Source organism: Pollachius pollachius (genome assembly GCF_949987615.1).
Source record: "Pollachius pollachius genome assembly, chromosome: 1".
NCBI lineage: Eukaryota > Metazoa > Chordata > Actinopteri > Gadiformes > Gadidae > Pollachius > Pollachius pollachius.
In genome coordinates, this window is record NC_136934.1 from 32033862 (window position 1) to 32054375 (window position 20514).

A 20514-nucleotide genomic window follows, 5' to 3' on the forward strand; every position below is an offset into this window, starting at 1 on the left:
ACCCATAGGATAACGGGCACCAGAGGGTAGAAAGCAGGGAGCTCACCCAAGGCGTGGTGGGGCCCAGCGGCGGCCAGGAGCCATAGGGACAGAGACAGGAACAGCAGCCCAAAGTCCATCCTCCAAGTCTGGCCCTCAGACCGTGTGTGGGAGGCAGACTCAGCACGCTGCATTTTGAGGGGAGAGGAAGGGAGGAGGGAGGGGGGGGGACATAAGGGTGGGGGGGCAACAGGGTGGGGATGGGGGGAGGGTGGGTTGGGAAAGGAGTGGGAGTGAGTCTAAAGTGGTGATTGCAACTGGGTGGGTGGGGCTGGCTGGTTGGAGAGTGGGGTGGGACGGGGTGGGGTGGGATGGGGGTCGTAACTTGTACAGCCCAGAAAGACACTCACATCTGGTTTGTGTTGTGGAGAACACTGAGGGTAAAATTCCATTGTGAAGGACCTTTCACCCATTTCAACATATCAAAGGCAACACAGGAAAAAACTGTAGGGGGGGGGACCTGCATGCACTTGCTCCGCCACAACAAACAAACAAATAAACAAACAAGGGACACAATCAACTGAGTAAACAGATGGCTCAGATGCAGTGACTGACTAAAACGCACATGCTTGCACTCTTCAACTGATCTGCAGAAGTACAGTACATACACATGTAATAATGAAAACACAACCTTTAGTTTACACTTAGGTAGTTTTGATTTAACTATACGATTCTGCAGGCCCTGAAGGTCTCACTGCTAAACGCAATGGTCCTTTTCTCTATTATTGATTTTCCGATCCCCCAACATAGTGTTCAATCAGTGCAAATAACCAGGTGTCCGCTGGCTCCCTGCGCCTGTTATGTAAGATTGCATATTTATTCTTTTGTTCTGGAATGAATGCAACAAATGGGAACAGGATTGGAAGTTTAACCAGAATCCTGAAATCTAGGAATGTAATCAGAAGCGTCTAAACAAAAGTACTTCTGCCAAGTTAGACTTCTTGAGCTCCTTCCCTGCTGCTCCAACCCTTCTCCTGACATTAACCAGAGATTACACTACGATTTTAAATTAAACTCTACACCATAACAGAAGCTATCCAATATAGCTAACAATGTCAGTGATAAGTGATTCACAATTGATACTAGAATGTTTATGTTTCTTGTTGCTGAACTGATGGAATTTTGTGCTGATTAAAGACATGAACCTAAACACAGCCTCGCATTTTTCATACAGAATCTCCATTTACTGAACAAAGATTAGAAAGGCCACAACAAAAACACCCAAACAAAAAAAATCAAAACTAGAAGCAGTGAGTTAGAATACACTTTTTTTATTTGTATTTTTCGGGAAAATTCTCAACTATATCCAAAGACACCAGCTCTGAATCATCTGGGCCCCAGGGGCCCCAGGGACACCAGCGACAGAGCAGGGGAGTTCAATTAGAGTCACTATGAGACTTATCAACCACCGCTGAGAGGAATCACAAATCATGGGGGATCCTGTCAGGAGAGTGGACGACAACCACCGGACTGAGGTCAAGATAGGCTTAAGGGAAAACCATAGGGGGAACATGTATGTAACGTGTGCAGAGTCCATACACACACGCTATAGAGAACAAAGGAAATAAATGTCACGTCAAAAGGTAAATTAAGTCTGTGCCGAGTCACTTCCTGGGCTGTGTTAAATCAAGCAGTGTTTTTGTTTTAAATGTCTCTGGAATCCATGGTCAACAAAGATACCAAGATGGCGGCACCCCGTGGAGGGTGGGACGTTTGTCGTGTGTGTGAGGCCCACGGGACCAATGAACATGGTCACACAACGCTAGATGTTTGCCATCGGGAGAGAGGGGGTTCCATTCAGTCTGTGGTCCGCATCTCTACTCAAATCAAAGGTGTTCGAGATGCAACAGACGATCAGAGACCATCAAGGAAGGAAAGAAAAATCTTCAAAACTTATAAGAGGACGTTAAGAGGGGGAAGGAATAACAATCGTAATCATAACAAGGATAATATAAGTAGTAATGGGGAGCTATTCGACATGGCCATTAAGGGATAAAAAGCACATTCTATCACTGGTTTGACAGAGCTTCTGCTCTTCCAAGAAAATAAACATTATAATATGTAGTGTACCATGCCTTTGTGTAGGTGATGCGAGTTACACAGAGAATCTCATTAAACACGGTCAACAGCAAAGGGAGGTATTACTGAAGAGGAAAAGCAAGAGAAGTATTAACAAAGCGCTGTATATCAACATAGGAAATTTTGGCTTATGTTCATCCCAGAAATCTGAGAAATTAACACCATTCCAATCGATAGGATTTAGAAAAGATACCCCATTTTCTGGAATTAAATTACATTTCTATTCATGTACTCATCTCTCACCACATTCACACTTCTCATAGACCCCCATCAACATCATTATCAAATACCCCCCCTCCCCCTCTCAATAAAGACAACATTTCATCTTGAAGCCAAAAATATATATAGAAATACTTTTTCATTAGACACTACAGTAAATCGATGTGCGCTTCTATGGGAGATTGATGGACTGTTTGAGAATATGTTACAACACTAGATCTATTTTATGCAGTATCTGCGAATGAGGCACAGGGAAAAAAAGGTAGGTGGGCAGGAGGGCTTAGCGTTCTGCACGTGTGGAAAGCTTAGTGGGAATGAAGGGGTTTGGCTTAGGAGACCGAGAAAGACTGACGACATGGGCGCCTGTGTGAGACATCCTGAAGGAGCCTGTGTGTTTAGTAATCAGGTTATATGATTTCCTACACACATCTTTGCATCTCTTTTTCATAGAGAAAGCCATGCAAAGATCCAGAGTGACAACATTGGTGGGGCACCCACGTACCAATCCTAAAAATACAATCTATGGTGGTAGCAGGACTAATACATTGAAACAGGGACAAATAAGTTGTACAATATACAACACACCCTGTCTATTATAAAATACGCCATCATTATTGGTTGGTATCTGGAAGGTTCTAGAGAACAGTGAGCTATGAATACTTAGGAGCAGAATGTGTACATAGTGACATCCACCTTTGGTTGAGTCTCTCCCCATGACATAATAACCATCAATTAATAAAAAGGTAGGTGCATGAGTAATATCCACATAAAAGGTTTAACTATACAACTTTAAAGATCATGTTCTATTTTACAACTGAAGATACCAACACCGACCGTGCCACCACTTCCATTGCATCTAATAATACCTGGCTATTGGTCGACCATGTGTTAAGCCCCGCCTCCTGACTCATCCAGCCTGCAGATACCTCTGAGTGTGTTCCATGTCTCTAATATCCAAGTCATGTAGAAAATATACAAAAATTATTCTCCAAATTTGCTCTCCCTCTAAATTGTGTTTACTCCAGTATTATAAAAATATACAATTCTCCATTAACAAAAACCCACAATAGTTACATCTTTCTGAGACACCTGAGCTTCAATATATAAACCATCTCCTTGAACATACATTCATCATCATCGTCGTCATCATCATCATCATCAACGTCACGATGGACATCATAATCGGCGTCTCCTTCCCTCCGTTCTGTCCGTATTGCAAGCCTAAAAAGTGAGAGTCTTCAAAATCCGTCCGTGTTAATCCTCTCCTCCGTCCTCCTCCTCCTCCTCTTCTTCTACCCCTCCGTCTCTCTCTCTCGGACCCCTGGCCCTCCTCCAGCCTCAACCATCACTGGTCGGCCAGGTGGTTCTCGTATTTGCTAAGGATGTTGCGGCAGCGGCCAAGTTCTTTCCTCATCTCGGCCACTTCCTGTCGCAGCGCGGCGTTCTCACGCTCCAGGTAGGCGGCGCGCACCGAGATCTGGTTCTCCTTCAGCCTGCGGGCGTCGCGGGAGCGCTTGGCCGCCTCGTTGTTTTTACAGCGCCGGGACCAGTACTTCTCGTCCTGAGATGGAACATAAGAGAGCTTCAGATCAACAGGAGAAAATAGCACAGAGATATGGAGTCAGCACTGTGGGTTAGGGTTCAATGAAACGCAATGCAATTACATCAAATTACATTAAATTACATTACATTACATAACATTACATTAAATTACATTACATTTAATTTAATTGAAAACCATTAACGTATATAACATTACATTACAGTATGTATGATACAATATTATAAACAGCAAATCACAAAAACATGGTATTTTGGTGGTAAGAACCAGGAAATCTATCAAAAATACACATTAAGTGTATCAATTTAGTATTCACCTCATGTTTCTTGGTTTTATGTGTTTGCTATTGCTGAGGCCAATATCACATTAACTGTTTGTTATTAAATACTACTCATTTACTATTGCATGTGAACAAGACTATTGAACTATTAAAATGTAAACCCCAGCCAACAGTAAAAGGCCCGAACAGACCTGTATGCTCACCTTCAGGTCCTCGGGCACCAGCATCTTGCGGGCCTTCTTGATCATGGGCTGCGGTTTGAGCTCATCTTCACTGAAGCGGTGCCTCCGGGGGTCGAAGTTGTCCTGGCCGGGAATGCTGGACAGCGCCATGTCTGAGGGGTCCATGTCGAACATGCCCATCCCCTCCGGCCCGGTGCCAGTGGGTGTGAGAAGTGGGGGACAGGAGGACGACGACGACGAGCAGGGGGACTCGCAGGAGTCGTTCATGCTCGTTTGGCTTCCTGTGGAAACACAAGTGGAGGAACACATTCAGTTTCATGGTGTTTTCCACCCGTATGCAGAGAGCGCACATTGGGTCGCACATGGCTGATGATGGGCATGTATACTGACACCTGCAGTACCACCTACTGAACACCGGGTGGCGATAGAAAGCTACTGTGGCCTTTGTTTAGACAAAAAACAACTCTGCATGCCTCAACTGATAGCTATAATATGGGAGGAAGGCAGATTCTCTATCAACTTGGGATCACACCGTGGGGAGTTGCAGTGGAAATGGTATTTCCCCGTGGTATTTTTTTCATTATTTCCTTCATAACAGTTTTACTTTCCAACATTATATCAGTACAAACTGTAACAGCAATATATATTCATTCTAAAGGTTGAAGATAGAGATTTGAGAATTGAACAATGTCAACATGATTCAGCCAAGTATTAGTAATAACAAAATTATAGGACTCCCATTCCTACGAGTCTGTATACAAAATCCATGGAGCCCAGATACTAAACCACTTAACACAATCAGCAGGGTTCATGTGACCAACAGGCCATATAGCTAAACAAGCTTCTTAAATACACCTTGAATGTCCCGGCCTGGAAAGACATGTAGAAATCTTAAAGGGGCCGCGATCTGCACATTCTCATCCCCTCCCCTTGAAAGGGGGCCTTTAGGTGGGGCCAGTACGGGGCTTCCACTCACCACACCCCCTGTAGGGTCCGAACGTAGCCAGCAGCCTGACTTCCCCTCCCCACTGGAGCACGAACGCCCTGAGCTCTTTGTCTGGCTCTACAAACACAGCCACACACTATATATAGCGTACACAAACACACACATAGAGACAAACACACACACATGCACACATACTATATACAACCTATACAACAATATACATTGTATGCAGAACAAAATGTTCCACATTGTACTTTATTTATAATAAAACTATTAGAACTGATGATGTTGACTGTTAAGTATAAGTTGTTTTTTATTTAATTTATTTTCAAATGTAAAGACCTTGAGAAAGCCATGCGAAAATAATATCTAGATAACACACACATACACACACACACACACACACACACACACACACACACACACACACAGTGAAAAAGAACACACACTCACACCAACAGTAATGGAGTAACGAAGGATATGTATTTACTCAGTATACCATCCCGTGCAGAGTTCGGCAGCACAGCGGCCTGTTTCCTCTTCCTCTCGTCCACCCTCTCTTTCTCTCTCTCTCCCTCGCTCCCTCTCTCGCTCCCTCCCACACGGAGCCCCTTAGCTCCGCCCCCACAGCTCCCAGGCCCCGCCCCTAGTTCTCTCTCTCCAGCACTCAGGGCCTCTGCACGTGGACCAACGCGTGCACATGACTGGAGTGTGTGAGGTGGGGAGAGATTTAAAGACATGCAATCGCAAACACACCACACACAAACGCGCACACACGCACACGCACACACACACACACACACACACACACACACACACTCACACACTCACACACACTCCTCCAGCCTGTATCTGGGTGTTTTGACCCTACTGTACATGAATAATTGGCTAGCAGAGGGCGGGGGAGCACTGACTGTCAGTTCACGTGCCCTGATCTCCTCTGTCACCGTGTCGAGGCGGACTCATCAAAACAAGAGCAACTTGTATTCTCTGTCTCGCGCCCTCCTGCATTTATATTTTAGTTATTTAACCGCATATGGCTCTGCCCTTCCACCTAATCTTTAACATTGTAAATTCTGAAAAACATAGCATGCTCTTAACTCTTGGTGTATTACTCTTAAAGCTTTACATCATATTTAATTGAACTTTAGAGTTTGGGTGACATTGTCTGCTGCTGACACTCTTGGACTCCGCCACAGGACGGAGAAATGCTTGGTCACCGCGGTGTTTATGAGGAGCTCTATGGGGGGTGGAGGTGGGGGGGAATGCTGAATCACAAAACCATAGGAACATTGGAGGAACACTGAAAAATCTTGCTTGCATTTTAGCTGCAACTACATTGCAGCAGAAAAATAACCCTGCCATGGAGGCAATTAGGGGAGGGTGCAGGTGGTAAAGGTTGTGGTGGTGGTGGAGGGAGGGAAGGTGTCCTTCAATGCTAGATAGATTCTGATAAATTCCCTTTGAGATGTTGCAGCATTGTATACTGATTTGGAAACACACCATAATCAATGGCTTGGAATATTATCACGGCCATACCAGCACCTTAGTTATACTGCTCATATCTCTAGTTACACATTGACTCTACTTCAATCATTCCAGCACACAAGTGTGTGTGTGTGTGCGTGTGCGCGTGTGTGTGCTTCCGTCCACTCACCGTGCAGACACTCCGATCCTCCCAGCATGCCTTGCGGCTGCGCCACCTCCAGGCCGATGAGCGAGGGGGACGAGGACGTGGAGGAGGCCGAGGAGCAGGGGGGCGGCGAGGAGGGCGGGCACTGGGAGCTCTGGTTGGGCACGGCCGACGGCGAGGTCTGCGAGGGGACCTGGGCCGTGCTGGAGCTGTTGTTGTTGCTGTTGGGAATGTTGCCCATGCCGTTGTCGGTGAGGAACTCCTCTAAGTCCATGTACTGCAGCTGGAACAGACCCCCGTCAGCAGGCAGGCTGCGGTCCCACAGCAGAGACCCCAGGATCTGGTTGAAGCCTCCTCCTCCTGCACCTCCTCCTGCACCTCCACCACCTCCACCACCTCCTCCTCCGCCTCCAGCACCTCCTCCACCTCCAGAACCTCCTCCACCTCCAACTCCTCCGCTGTTGGCAGCGCCGCCTCCGCTGCTGTTGGAGCTGCTGATTGTGCTGCTGTTGGAGCTGCTGATTGCGGTGCTGTTCCTCATGGCACAGGTTCCCTGGGAGTCCTCCTCCTGCTCTGAGGGTCGGTCTTTGTCGGCTGGAGCGAAGGGTTGAGAGGAAGGGGATTTATTCGATGTGTCTGTAGGGGTCCAGGTTCCTCCATCGTTTCAGGTTTTTCATGATATGCACACGAAAAACCAAGTATTTTGCAGCCTCTGTTATTTACATCAAGTCCCCCAGTATTCATGGCCTGGCAAGTATAGCCAACAGATGCACTGAGCACGCTCATTCTCTCTCATCCCACTGTCTGTCTGTACATCTCTCTTTCTCACTGTCTTTCTAGCATTGCCACACACACACACAGACACACACACAGATGGACCAGATGGTCACTGAATTGTAGCATTAATCAGGAAAGGAAATTAATTTGTTGTTATAGCTAACATAATCTTCTTAACAAATCCTTTATAGTAACTGACAGCTTTTTTATGTAGAAAAGCAAGTATTCACAATGCATTTACGTAGGTCCTTGTGTCATTGTAATCTAGATCCTACTAAGTTGTGGCTTGGATTAGGAAGAATGTCACTGAGGAGATACTGAGATGCAGAATCCATATGTTTGGAGAGTAATATTTTTGAATTTAGAAATAGATTTGCTTTAGATGGTAAGTAGAGTCTGGATAACAAATACTGATAGTGAACATGTCATGAGAATGCAGATGAACACACGTGTGATGATATGGTTTGCTGCATTGTAACTGTACAATGACTCATTTTTTGCAATGAATTGTGAAATAGACAGATGAAGTTTGTTATTGTGAAATTATCACCTTTCACTTCAGGCGTCGTTTTCCCACGCTGGTCCCCCTTCATTGGGTGCTGCAGGAGGGATTTCAGCCCGGCCATGGAGCTCTGGTGGCCCCCGGAGAGTGAGGCTCCAGGCGGAGGGCAACCGCTGAACTGCGTGTTGGCGCCGGCCGGGAGGTCGGGGGTCAGGAGCTGAGAGAGCTGCCTGGACATCCTTGACCAGATGGAGCCGTGCAACGAAAACTTGGTCAGGAAAGGAGATCAAGAAAAGCGCTCTGGAACACCTACCGAATAGAAAAATAAGGTGAAAAAATGTGTTAAGCATGTGTATGCACGTGTGTGTGTCTGTGTGTGTGTGTGTGTGTATGTGTGTGTGTGTGTGTGTGTGTCTGTGTGTGCGCGCTCGGGATTGCATGTGCGTGAGAGCGTGAGAGAAAAAGAGAGGAATAGTTTAGTGTAGTGCCATGATGAGCCAATAGAGGTATATAAATGATATAATACGCGTTGTTGTTTAATAGTTATCTGTAACAGCGTATTGCTGTGTGGTAGATAAGTTGAATAAACATTGGAAACAATTCCAAACCTTAACATGTTAGTATTAGGTGCGACTTTACCTTTTTCCTTATAGGCTTTTATGTTTGCTCAATCCCATGAAGAATCATTTTCATGCGAGCAGCCTTTTCCATAAAGTTCGGATGCAATATCTTCCTCTCTGCAGATAAGCCTTCTTTTCAGTGGATCAGTGTTGGAGAAAATAAGTCTGAATTGTCGTACAACGAGTCCATAAAAACCTACAGCCCAAATCGTAATCCGTAGGCTGAGCGACAATTCTAAAAGTTTAAGAAAATATCACCGGTTAAATGTCGACTGTTGGATACGACACCGGAAAAAAATTACATAGCAAAGAAAACAACGTCCTTGTCCAAAACACCAAATGAAAACAACGCGTAAAGAGAAAACGCAGCGGAGAGAGCCGTGCTTCTCCGGTCCTATTGGTCAGATGACAAGTTGTATTACTCTTTACCTTCTATCCTGTCGCGCTCTCCAGTGTGTCGGGAGGAGGAGGAGGAGGAGGGGGGGGGGGTCCTTCCTGTTTCTCTGTACTTTTTTGCATCCGACACACACATATAGTCACGGGCACGGTCTTGAGTTTGGGCCGCGCGACGGCTGTCCTCTCAGCTGGAACGAACACGGGCAGTTCACGTGACGTCACGTCGTGCAAGCCAAATCGCAAGTGGGGCGTGGTCTAGAGGAGCCTCAATATTGATGAGACACACCCACCCTCGTGCCACACCTCGAGGAGGCATCCCGTGTACTGTTGTTTTTGTGATCGAGTTGACAGATATTAAAACAATGCATTTCCCCGCACACTGAAATGTCATGTGTGTAGTGGCGAGTAAGCTTTCTTGTGATGTATGAACATGTGATTTGGCTGGAAATGATGTGTGAAAAAATATTATTTATCTATATGTATATGTATTTATAAATGTATATATGTATATATATATAGCTATATATATTGATTTATTTATAAATGTATATATATATATATTGTACACCAAATAAATAAATATATATGTACTGCTAATACAAACACCTCAGATTTAGTTAAATATTACTCTGTCGGCCTGTACTGTGTTATAATTAGGCTGAGGAGCGTATATTCCATGTCTCTCAGTAATCCAGAGAAAACGTGAGTGTGTGCCGCTTTTCAGGCGAGAGGAATGCAACAGCACGTTGCTTTCTTGGACCGAATCAGCCACGGTAAAATAGCTTTTCCAGGGCACGTGTCCCAGACACGCGGCTATGAAGCCTGTCTGCTCGCCGCTCTAGTTTTGATTGGTTAGAGAAAAACGTGTCTCCGCCTGTACCTCGTTCCCATTGGACAGAACTAGGTCAACTTCTCCGCCCCATGGATTCCCCGATGCTACAGCCGCGTGAGACTAGTTCGAAACACAAAAGCGCGAGGTGTCGCGGACTACTGTACAGAAATACACGCACATGGTATAGAAAGCTCCTTATGAAATCCCGTTTTCTAAAAGTGGACATACAGGAATACAAGAATGAGGCCCAGAGTGAGGGGATATCTTACATGTTTTTTGTTTTTATGGCTGACAAATTAACTAGTAACTTGAGTTTTAAAGAAATATACTCAACGCAACACCACACTTTTCACAATGCTGCCATTACAAGGTTTTCCTATTTGATGATATGTGATACTGTGATGATCAGTTTGATGAATGGAATAATGGAATAATGGAGATAAACACTCTTCTTATTAGATATGTTGTGAATTAAGCTGCACATGCCCTGCCATTAATCAAGAATAGCATATGCATTCGTTTCATACCTACAGAAGATAATCTTTAAGTAAAATAAAATACACATTTGTTAGTAATTTTTTAACGGTAAACCCAAGCAGCACACCACACAATCTCAGACAAAGCCCCCCCCCCCCCCAATCCGTGTGAAATACATGTGACTGCTATATTCAACCTTACAAGCAGACTCAGTGCAGAAATGAACTACCTACTGCCATCTTGTGGCATTTATGTAGCCTACATGTGAAGGATTGCGCACATATTTCATATGGTAGGCACTCACACATATTGAAAATATACGTTTCATCCCCATATGCAAAGTCTCTCAAATGAAATTTTCCTAAATACTGTATTCAAATGGGATTTATTGATATTTCCACTACATTATCAAACAGTAAAATACTTCTGTGACACAATTGTATTCAATACCTCCCCTATTGTCGCATTGTCAGAGCAACAATATCTCAGTTTAAATTATGAACACAGTGGAAACACTTGAGAACACTCATGATTTATTTAATGCTGAAATATAATCAACTACTCAGTAAATAAAGTGATATAAATCTACTTGGATCTATCTTTTTTTTCTTTAGAAGAAAAAAACAAGGCTTTAGAAGGGTGTGAACATTACAAATGTGAATAAAGTGACGTAATGTACACAAAACGATTTTGTTTGGAACAAAACAAGGCTTAACATGATTGCAGTTCAGCAAAATAAGGATTAAACACAGAGGGAGTTAAACATGAGAGGCATGTCGACTGATTGAGTTACACATACATACATGTAATCATACATTGCTTCTATAATAGGTCCTTGTCTTAATGTCTACTGTGCAGTAGAGACAATCACGGCTAAAAAGACCATACAGATAAAATAAGTAGACGTATTTAGCCTCTTTTCAATCTCTTGGTATAAAAGCTATAACATCTCAAACAAACTAAATAGAGTGACATGGAAAGCAAGGCTTTTTGTTAAGTTTCATTTTAGCAGGAGTCCATATACCGCCTACTAATTCACGCTACTTGTGATCATGATTCTAGAGAATTAGCACTTTTCCAAAAGTTGATACTAATAACCTTTAGGGATGTACAGAATAAACCATCATCACAGGTGGGATTTCACAACCTCAGTTCTTAAAAAAAACTGACCAGAGAACAAACATGCACCAACAAGCTGACTATCAACAAATATATTTGTTCCAACGTCCCTACTTCTAGTTAATGCACTTTACATTTTTTAAGAAAATCCTCAGAGCTTCTAAAGGAAGAACAACAAGTTAAGGTACACAGCAGAGACAGTTATAATACAGCAAATTATGTAGAAGGGATGCTAGTGAGGACTCAGAGACGAGAAATACATTAGCAGGTCATGTCACTCAAAACGTTTCTAGTAACAGCACAGTGTCAGCCAAGCATAGTGGCAATGCACTTAAGGGGTTAATGTTCCTATGGAAAAAGTCACTTATTTGAAACCACTTCCAATACATTTGGAAGAATTGTAAGTGACGTTTTGATAGGATGCTCTACAGTAGTTATTAACACAATCCAGTGTTATCGTCGATACAGAAACCAGGCAAGTACAACAACTCTCCAAAGGCAACTGCTCCTCTGAACTTCCTTTCCACTCTACATTAACCATTCCCATATGTCATTTGTATTTTAGTCTGCGACTCATGAAGATACTCTCAGTATCCGTACACCTCCGGATGGTATGAGCTCTCGCTGCTTTCTTCTTGGTTCCCACTCTGTGCCGCCATTTTGGACGGCTTCAGGCTGAGAGTGGACCCCCGCTGGGACCCCTTGGCCCTGCGGCAGCAGAAGGCTCTGTGCCGCTCCAGGAGCGGGGCGTTCCAGAAGCAGGCCGAGCAGCGGCGGCAAGAGAACGACCCTTTGGCACGGTGGGTCGCTCGGTGTATAAAGGCGGCCAGAGGACTGGGCGACTGCCTCCCACACACGCTACACTGCAGACGCTCCTGGGGGGACAAGGCCTTCTGTGGGTGTTTGAGAGCCCTGTGAACCAGCAGCCCTGCTTGGTAAGAAAACATTGCGTTGGGGCATATTGGGCAGGTGAAATTCTTGACCGATTTAAGGGACCTCATAATCTGAACCTTTGCTCCCCCTGTGGTGACGAGCTCATAGCCTCCCCCTCCGTGTTCCCCCCCTCTTCGAATCTTTAAAAGTAAAGTGCCTGGCTTTTTATTTTTTAACCTCAATCCCGTCGCTGACCCCGTCTTCCTCCACCTGGTGCTCCGTTTACCTCGAGCTGTATCTGACGCCCCCCATTTGGTTCCTATCTCTCCCCTCTGGAGGGAGTTTTTTTTTTTAGCTGGGCGCCTTTTTATTTCCTCGGGCGAAGACTGGAGGCTGGGCTCATGATGGTGTTGGTGGGACTGGTGGGTACTGAGGGGGGGATGATTATGATGCTGATGATGATGATGATGATGTGAATGGTGATGATGAAGGTGGTGATGCTCGGTGGACGGGAGCTCCGTGAGCGGCTGGAACGGGGCGGTGGTGTGCAGCGTGTGGCTCCGCGAGCCCGCCGGGTAGATGTGCTCCCCCTTGACTCCGGCCGGGGAGTGCTGGTGCTGGGCGGGGATGATGGTGGAGTTTGGGGGCAGGGGCTGAGAGTAAGGCAGAGCGTTAGAGGCTGGGGGCTGGGCTGTGGCGGTGTCGTAAAACAAAGGAGAGTAACCGGCGGGGGGCTGTGGGGCAGCCTGGGGATGACCGTGAGTCACGACGCTGTGTCCTCCGTGGGATTCAGCGGACGGAGCCATCTGTAACAGCACGTTGGTGGCGGCCTCGCTCTCAGAGGTGGACTGACCCACATCCGGCCCGCCCCGGCTTTCGGCCGAGCCGCTGCTACCCTCCCGCGGGTTGGACTGCTCGGTGCGTGTCAGTCCGTGCTGCGATTGACGATGTCTGGTGAGGCTGTTGGAATAGGCGAAGGCCTTACCGCACACCTCACAGCAGAACAATTTTTCACTTCCACCTTCGTGCACCGTCTGGTGATGGGCAGTCAGATGGAAGTGATGGCGGAATGACTTCCAGCAAATAGCACAGGTGTAGAGCCGGGGTGGGGGTTGGGTGTCGGAGCCTTGAGGTTTTACATCTTGAGCATATGAGTAATAGGAGGAGGAGGTGTTTGCCTCGTTCTGGCTTCCGTCTTGGGACCCGCTACACTGGGTGTTTGGGTTAAAGCTGTTCAGAGTCTCCCCAGCTGGTGTGGTGGGAACCTCTTCTATCTCCCCTTTCTGGTGGAGCTTGTTATGCCTCCTGAGGCTTTGGGAGTAGCCAAATTCCTTCCCGCAGATTGCGCATTTGTAATTCTTGGCCCCAGAGTGAACCGTTTGATGCTTGCTCAGGTGAAAGGCCTCTCGGAAATATTTTCCGCAGACAGAGCAGTGGTGAGACTTCTCGCCGGTATGCACGCGGTCGTGCCTTCGTAGTGTCTCACGCCGGGCGAATCCTTTGCCACACACACTGCAGAGATAAGGACGGGGGAGACCACTGGGTCCGGATCTGGGCGTATACTGCCTGCGTTTAGGAGGTTGACCAGGAGCGTTCGGATCCTTTTTGGCTCGTGGCTTTCGGGGACGCTTTGGTTTGACATTAGCATTCTGTGGGTTACCGTTCATGTTCCCCTGATTCACCCCACCTCTGAAGCTTTTATCTATACCAGACGTGGATGATGGTGAGCCCAGGGGACCTAAGCCTAGACCCCCTAACAAGCCCCCAATAATATCTCCCCGGTCATCACCCCTGTTTCCGCTGCTGCTGGCTGCTGTTATAGCAGAAATAGCATGATTGACAGAACTGGTCACATCGTCTTCTGAGTCATCTAGCAGAGAGGATAGGGGCAGGTGTGGCTGTTGTTGTTGTTGTTGGTGATGCTGGTGATGCTGGCTTTGACTCGGGGGATGAGGATGCAAAGTTGGGGCCAAGGGTGCCTTTCGTAGTGCGGGGCCTCCCATCCCACCCCCACACGGGGAGGCACCCGAATAGCACGGAGAGGGGTTACCTTGAGAATGGTGGTCATCATGGTAAACTGTATAACGATTACGAGAGTAGTCAGAGGGATATTTACCATCTCCTCTGTCCCTCTCGTTTGGATTCCCTCCCCTCCCGGGTTGAAAAATACCATCACAGACTAGCCCAGATTTTGGCTCCCCTTCCCCTACCACAATGACACCGTCATCCTCTTCAGTTTTCCCATAAATCACACCTCTGTTCACCTGGTACGTTTCCCCATTTCTACTTCCCGCCTCACTACTGCAACCTAGTCTGTCATTCCCATCCATGCCTGTCTTGTCGCACCTCTGTTTGGGACCCCTACCTGGCTTGCCGCACGTTCCCGAGGCAGCATGGTTGAGAAGAGAGGTGCTCTCTCTAAAGGAGCGTCCACAGGCTGGACATCTGAATGGCTTCTCTTCATGAATCTTCTCATGACGAGTCAGTGACTCTCTGCGGTTAAAAGCACGAGAGCAGGTGGAGCAGCCGTATGGCCGGGCCGACGAGTGTATCACCCCATGCTGTAGTAGGTGTCCCTTCTTTTTAAAGCCCTTGCCACAATCAGAGCAACTAAACATCTTATCTGGGCTCGAACAGGAATTAACTGAGGGCGGCGCTGTGTCTTGTGTGGAGTGGGGAAGGCTTGGGTCTAGTTGTGCTTTGATGTGAATTGGATTTGGGCCGGTCGCAGATGTGTTGCTTGTACCTGCTGCTGTTGGTTCATGCATGCGCAGATGCCTTCGAAGGCTCGACAGGTGATTAAAGCTCTTGTTACACTCCCCACAGTTGTAGACGCAGTCCTCTTCAGGCTGCGTGGTATTGTGTTGCAAGGGGCCTTGGTGATCTCGTTTGGAAAGGTGTGAATTATTATTAACCAGCACAGAAGCCACAGTAGACGAGGGGGCAGAAGAAGAAGAAGAAACAACAGAGGATGAGGAAGAGGAAGCATGGAGGGCGGGGTTCTCCCCTCCAACGCCACCTCCAATTAATGCCGGTGGTTGACCATGGCTAAGCCCTCCTCCACTACTGCTTGCATTAGGGTTTCCACCGTGGCTGCTATGCCCATGGCTACTGTTGCTGTTACTACTAACATTATCCGATTTTCTCTGGGGCAAGTAGCCCGCCATCGCTTTCTTCCTTCTACTGCTGCTACCGCTTCCCCCTCCACTGTTCTCCCCTTTGCCATCATCTTTTGACAAGGACAAATGAAGTGGTAAGGGGAGGGGCAAGCCAGCCTCCTGCTGCATTAGGGACGCTATTTGATTCGATGAGAGGACCGGGATGCCCTGGAAGTCAAAACCACTCAGGGAAGATGGCTGGGAGCCTGGGTGGAGGTGGTGATGAGAGTGAGAGTGAGGATGGGACAGGCTGTGGGGTGGCAGTTGTTGTTGCAGTGGAGGCTGCTGTGGGGGCGGCTGTGGCTGGGGAGTAGAGTGCCCGTGGGAGTGTGAAGAATGCAAAGCTGGCGGTGGAGCAAGGCCGGAACTAGAATCCCCACCTGACTGACTTAAACCTATCCCCAGGTGGTTGTGGGTGCCTTGTTGAACGAGAAATTGCTCTAAACTAGCATTGGCAGGCACCCCAGAAAGGAAATACTGATTAGCTGCCAGCATGCAACTGAACTGTTGATGAAGGCTGCGTGCATCAGACTGCGTCCCGACTAGCTGATGCCCCAGTGTACTGACTGCGCTGCTGCTCGAAGGGTTGTTAGAGGTGGCCACAGAGCTAGAGGGGGACGGGGAAGAGGAAGAGGGGCCAGGGGATGCTTGAGGGACAGAGAGGCCAGGATGTAGGGGAGGAGGGAGTGGAGGTGCAGATGTTACCAATCCTCCTAAACCCCCAGAACTCCCCCCAGCACTGCTTCCCCCAGCAAAGTGCTCAAAGCGGCTCACACCGGGGTGCAGCTGCTCCTGTGCTAGTGGGCTCTCAGAAGGATGGAAGGACCGGAGGAACTGGGGGTAGCCGGAAGAGTGGCTGGAGCTGCTGCCACTCATCTTACTGGACTTGGAGCGGGAGCTTTGGGACGAGGAAGGCTGTTGTTGGAGGGGTGGGGGAGGAGGGGCGCTCATTTTGGCAAAAATGGATGCAGAATCTGAAAAGGCGTTGCTTCTGGACCCCTGGAGGGGGCCCAAGCCCAGCCCGGAAAGAAGCGCTCCAGAAGACTCAGCCTGTTGCTGCTGCTGTTGAAGCTGATGCTGGTGCAGTTGAACTTGCTGTTGATGCTGCAGCTGTCGGTCTAGACCAAGGCCTTTGAACTGGTGTGCCTGGTGCCCACTTAACATCTCTATAATGTCCAAATTGTATTTTCCAAATTGGAACATTTCCCACTCACTGGCACATGGGGGTGTTGGGGCCACACCTCCTGCGCCTGGCCCGGCGACGATGATCCCACCGCTGCTAACGGAGGCACTCCGTCCGAACGGCGATGCTATGTTACTGCTTCCTCTGGAAAAGTTGAAGTCCGTTCGACTTGAATCTAAGCTCCTCCCAATGACACTGCCGCTACTGGCTCCTGGACGGTTGCTTCGACTGCTGCTACTTCCTCCAGAACGTCCGCTGACCTCACTCTCCATTCAAAAGGAGAGGGGACAGGTCTAAGAGACTTGTTTGGTTTAATAGTGTCTGTAGGGGACTTAACAGGTCTTTGACTAAGTTAGACAGATCACTAGATTATTGCAAAATAGCACACAATGTTTTTTAGGCAGTTGTTCTAAACTGGTTAGGGTGTTCAGATCCATGGTTTTCCTTCATCCAGGAAAGTGTCACCATCTCCATTCTGCCAGAAGGTTCCTAGAACTTAAAAAGACAAATGCGGGGCAGATAAAATCATGGAGTGGAACAGTGAAACGAGACACACAATATCCTAAAGCCATTTCACATATTTTCTATAACCGATATCTAAATATCCACATTTCCAAAAACCTATTATGACAGCATATTCATTTTTTTTATTTGAATTGGCAAACAGTACCACTCACCTGCCAGATATCCATAAAGCATACCTTGACCAGAAACATTTTTTGGCGTTTAGTCATATTTGATTCTCTGGCACCATTTTACTAATTCCTATTATGTAAAAATGTGTTATTGGAATGTGTTAATCGGGCCAAGGTTATTCACCGCTAAGAAAATATGAACCATCTGTCAGAGCTTGGGGAATACTCTGGGTATCCCGACCTCGAACCATTTAGTATTTAAATAAACTCTTCATACTGTACTCACTATTTTTGTACTATTTAGTGTTATTGTTATCTTAAAGTACTTGGTTAAGTTGAATCTGTGAGTCTTAGATACGTTTTAATCGTAATTACACATTGCTAAAGACAAATTGAAAGAATAGGCCGTCCAACAGAATAATTTCATAATAACAGCATAACAAGCAATAAAACGCCCAGTGCTGTTATTCACAAAACACTGAATTCGTATGTTTTTTTTGTGATAGACTTTTCCACTATGCAACTTATTATAACAAACTGTATCAAGTTTGATCGACAGGGTGAGGGGTTTGAGGCATGCTATGCACTTTTGGTATTGCGATACGCTTTAGAAAGAAACATCCACCAAATGGCATATCAAATATTATATATATAATATATAATTAAAACTGTTCCTTTATTGTTATCATTCAACCAATATCCATTTGATTATTTCATTCAAAATCATCATAATCGTTTGTTTGCTGTTGTCATATTGTATTATTAACCATTTGTTACCTATCTTCCCTTTTTATGCAGTTAATAATGGCGATGGTGTGGTCCACCATTTACAGATAGTATGCAAACATAACAACATAAGAAACAACAGTTTTTTTTCTTCTTAAGCGATTATGCAGAGAGCCAGAGAGAAAGAGACAGAGACAGAGAGAACGAGAGAGAGAATACTTATTGCAAGGAGATTTAGAATGTAACTAATATGGAGAAATGTATGTCAGCATGTCACTGTTTAGCGAATTATTCTTTATTTGTTCTTTCTCTGAATATAATTAGGAGATAGGAGTGAATGTTCACTAATGTAGGCCAAAATGTGCTTATGGATAACGTGTTTACAAAGTCAAAATGTTCCTTATTTACACCGTAATAAAACCATTTTTACGTTTTCTGTCATTAACAGAAATTAAGATCTTAAAACAATCTGCATTATGGGTGTTTCATCAACAATACAAATACATTTAAAAAAAAAAAAACTCAAACAAACTTTTCATCCTCAAGTTACAGACATTTATTATTTTTTGGTTTTTATTAATCATGAAATGTGAAAAACATTGAGTTTGTTTGTACTTTCCCCATATGTTCAGAAATGTTTCTGCTTGGGAATAAGAATAAAGTTGTAATACAAATGTTATTACTTATAATATACAAGATAGTGATACAAAGAAAACATGATTTTTGGATTATATTGGTTTGAATTCAAGTTTGAAATGAATAGGCTGTCATTAGAGGGCAGTCAAATAAACAATGTTCAATTCAATTTCGTATGAGCTGCCCCACACCAAATCGGATCAAAAATATAAATATCATAGTCTATTAACATCATGTTATTAACCAACGTAACAAAAAAACCTGACCACTGAAATCACTAATGAAAACATACGACACAATTCTTAATACGTTTAAGACAATAACCCTTAAAACTTCAGATTGATGATGCATACAATTATTGTTTCCTAGTGTAGATTGCCTTATAAACAACGCAATTTGCTCACCTTTTATATCCTTACCGTGTCCCTCAATCCAAAGTAACGGCACAGTGTGGAAGAGGAGTCCCCTGGCCGAGGAGGGGGATGTGTTATCACCTATTGGATTGCCTCTCATTTTAATGGAAATACGTGACCCTAAAGAAGAAAAACACATTCACATCTGTACTGAACGGGTATACAGTGTAAACAACACGAATACACTCACTTGCAATGCATGCATGCGGTTTTGGAAGCGCACTTGTTCAATCGGTTAACTATGCAAAAACTCCACAGTTGTTTACAAGCATCTTACTTTACACCACAGAGTATGCTTTAGGTTTTTATTTCAACCGCATGCAAGATGTCACAGGCTATCGTCTAAACCCTATAACAGAGCACAGCTAACGCAGGCCAATACTCCCATCCGCTATAATAAAAAAAAAACTCACAGTCGGACTAATGTAACGTTGTGCTGTGCTGACGCTATATATCCGCGTAACGTATATTCTGCAAATGTTTACCTACGCATCGAGATGGATGAGGCCCGTCACGCCTTCTCCGTCCGGCTGCTCACCGTCCTCCGCCGAGTCCCTGTCTGCGTGCTGTTCTCCCCTCGCCAGCCACAGCCATTTTCACTGATGCTGAGCACCCGAAAGAAGACACTTCACTCCGTTATAACCAGCCGTCACGGAAGCTGTGACACTACCATCGACATGTGTCTGCGGAAGTGTGGGAAAAACAGCAGACGGTAGTGTTGTTTCGTCGACCAAAAACAGTTTTGATAGTCCGCAATAATAATCATTTGGGGTAAAAGTGAGTGACGTGTGCTCACCATTGGCCCTTTCCGGCCTCGGTAATATTTCCGGGTAGCCCCGTTTCAGCATGCGGACGTTTTAAACTCAGGACCAGTTCAACGGTTGTGATGCATTTCATTGATAAATACAAGTCTGTTTTTTCATTTTATTGTTATACCTGTAGAATGGTCATGTGCAACTTTTTCTGACATAGTATTCTGATTTTACTGTCTGATTCACTTTATTCCATGATTGTTCAAATGGACGATGCTCATGGTTACCTCAATTATATTGTAATGCAGCCTATTGCTTTTAACGATACAGTGGAGATTCAATAGATCACAAATGTCATTGGTTACAATTGAAATAGCATTGTGCTGCCTCTCCCACGTTCCTGGTGAAGAAGGATACCTGTTAATTGCCAGTGGGATCCTTCAACGAAGTACAAAAATACAATTAGATATTGCCGG

At 45.6% G+C, this 20514-nt stretch overlaps 3 protein-coding genes across 6 annotated transcripts in view; all 3 read right to left on the minus strand.

Annotated features, from left to right (window-relative positions):
• ntd5 (ntl-dependent gene 5) overlaps positions 1-133 on the minus strand; it is an 8391-nt gene extending 8258 nt beyond the window's left edge. The window contains exon 1 of the mRNA XM_079736390.1: positions 47-133. Coding sequence (XP_079592516.1) covers positions 47-119 — 73 coding nt within the window. The 5' untranslated portion in view covers positions 120-133. The remainder of the gene's footprint in view (positions 1-46) is intronic.
• Positions 134-1310: 1177 nt separating this feature from the next.
• On the minus strand, positions 1311-9285 carry dbpb (D site albumin promoter binding protein b). Of its 3 annotated transcripts, none has more exons than XM_079730476.1 (5): positions 8858-9285; positions 8267-8457; positions 6964-7533; positions 4382-4641; positions 1311-3919 (listed from the first exon to the last, which is right to left on the minus strand). In XM_079730476.1, the coding sequence occupies exons 2-5, from the start codon at positions 8454-8456 to the stop codon at positions 3683-3685; spliced, it is 1257 nt and encodes a 418-aa protein (XP_079586602.1). In that variant the 5' UTR covers position 8457; positions 8858-9285; the 3' UTR covers positions 1311-3682. The 3 variants fall into 3 exon arrangements, with proteins under 3 accessions (XP_079586602.1, XP_079586603.1, XP_079586601.1); XM_079730477.1 differs by having other exon boundaries at positions 1311-3898; positions 8267-8527; XM_079730475.1 differs by having other exon boundaries at positions 8267-8527.
• A 1716-nt stretch (positions 9286-11001) lies between these two features.
• Positions 11002-20098, minus strand: LOC307079194 (uncharacterized protein). Of its 2 annotated transcripts, XM_079741333.1 has the most exons (4): positions 20083-20098; positions 19772-19969; positions 19278-19406; positions 11002-17371 (listed from the first exon to the last, which is right to left on the minus strand). In XM_079741333.1, the coding sequence occupies exon 4, from the start codon at positions 17146-17148 to the stop codon at positions 12250-12252; it is 4899 nt and encodes a 1632-aa protein (XP_079597459.1). In that variant the 5' UTR covers positions 17149-17371; positions 19278-19406; positions 19772-19969; positions 20083-20098; the 3' UTR covers positions 11002-12249. The 2 variants fall into 2 exon arrangements, with proteins under 2 accessions (XP_079597459.1, XP_079597460.1); XM_079741334.1 differs by lacking the exon at positions 20083-20098 and having other exon boundaries at positions 19776-20025.
• Between the last annotated feature and the right edge of the window lie 416 nt (positions 20099-20514).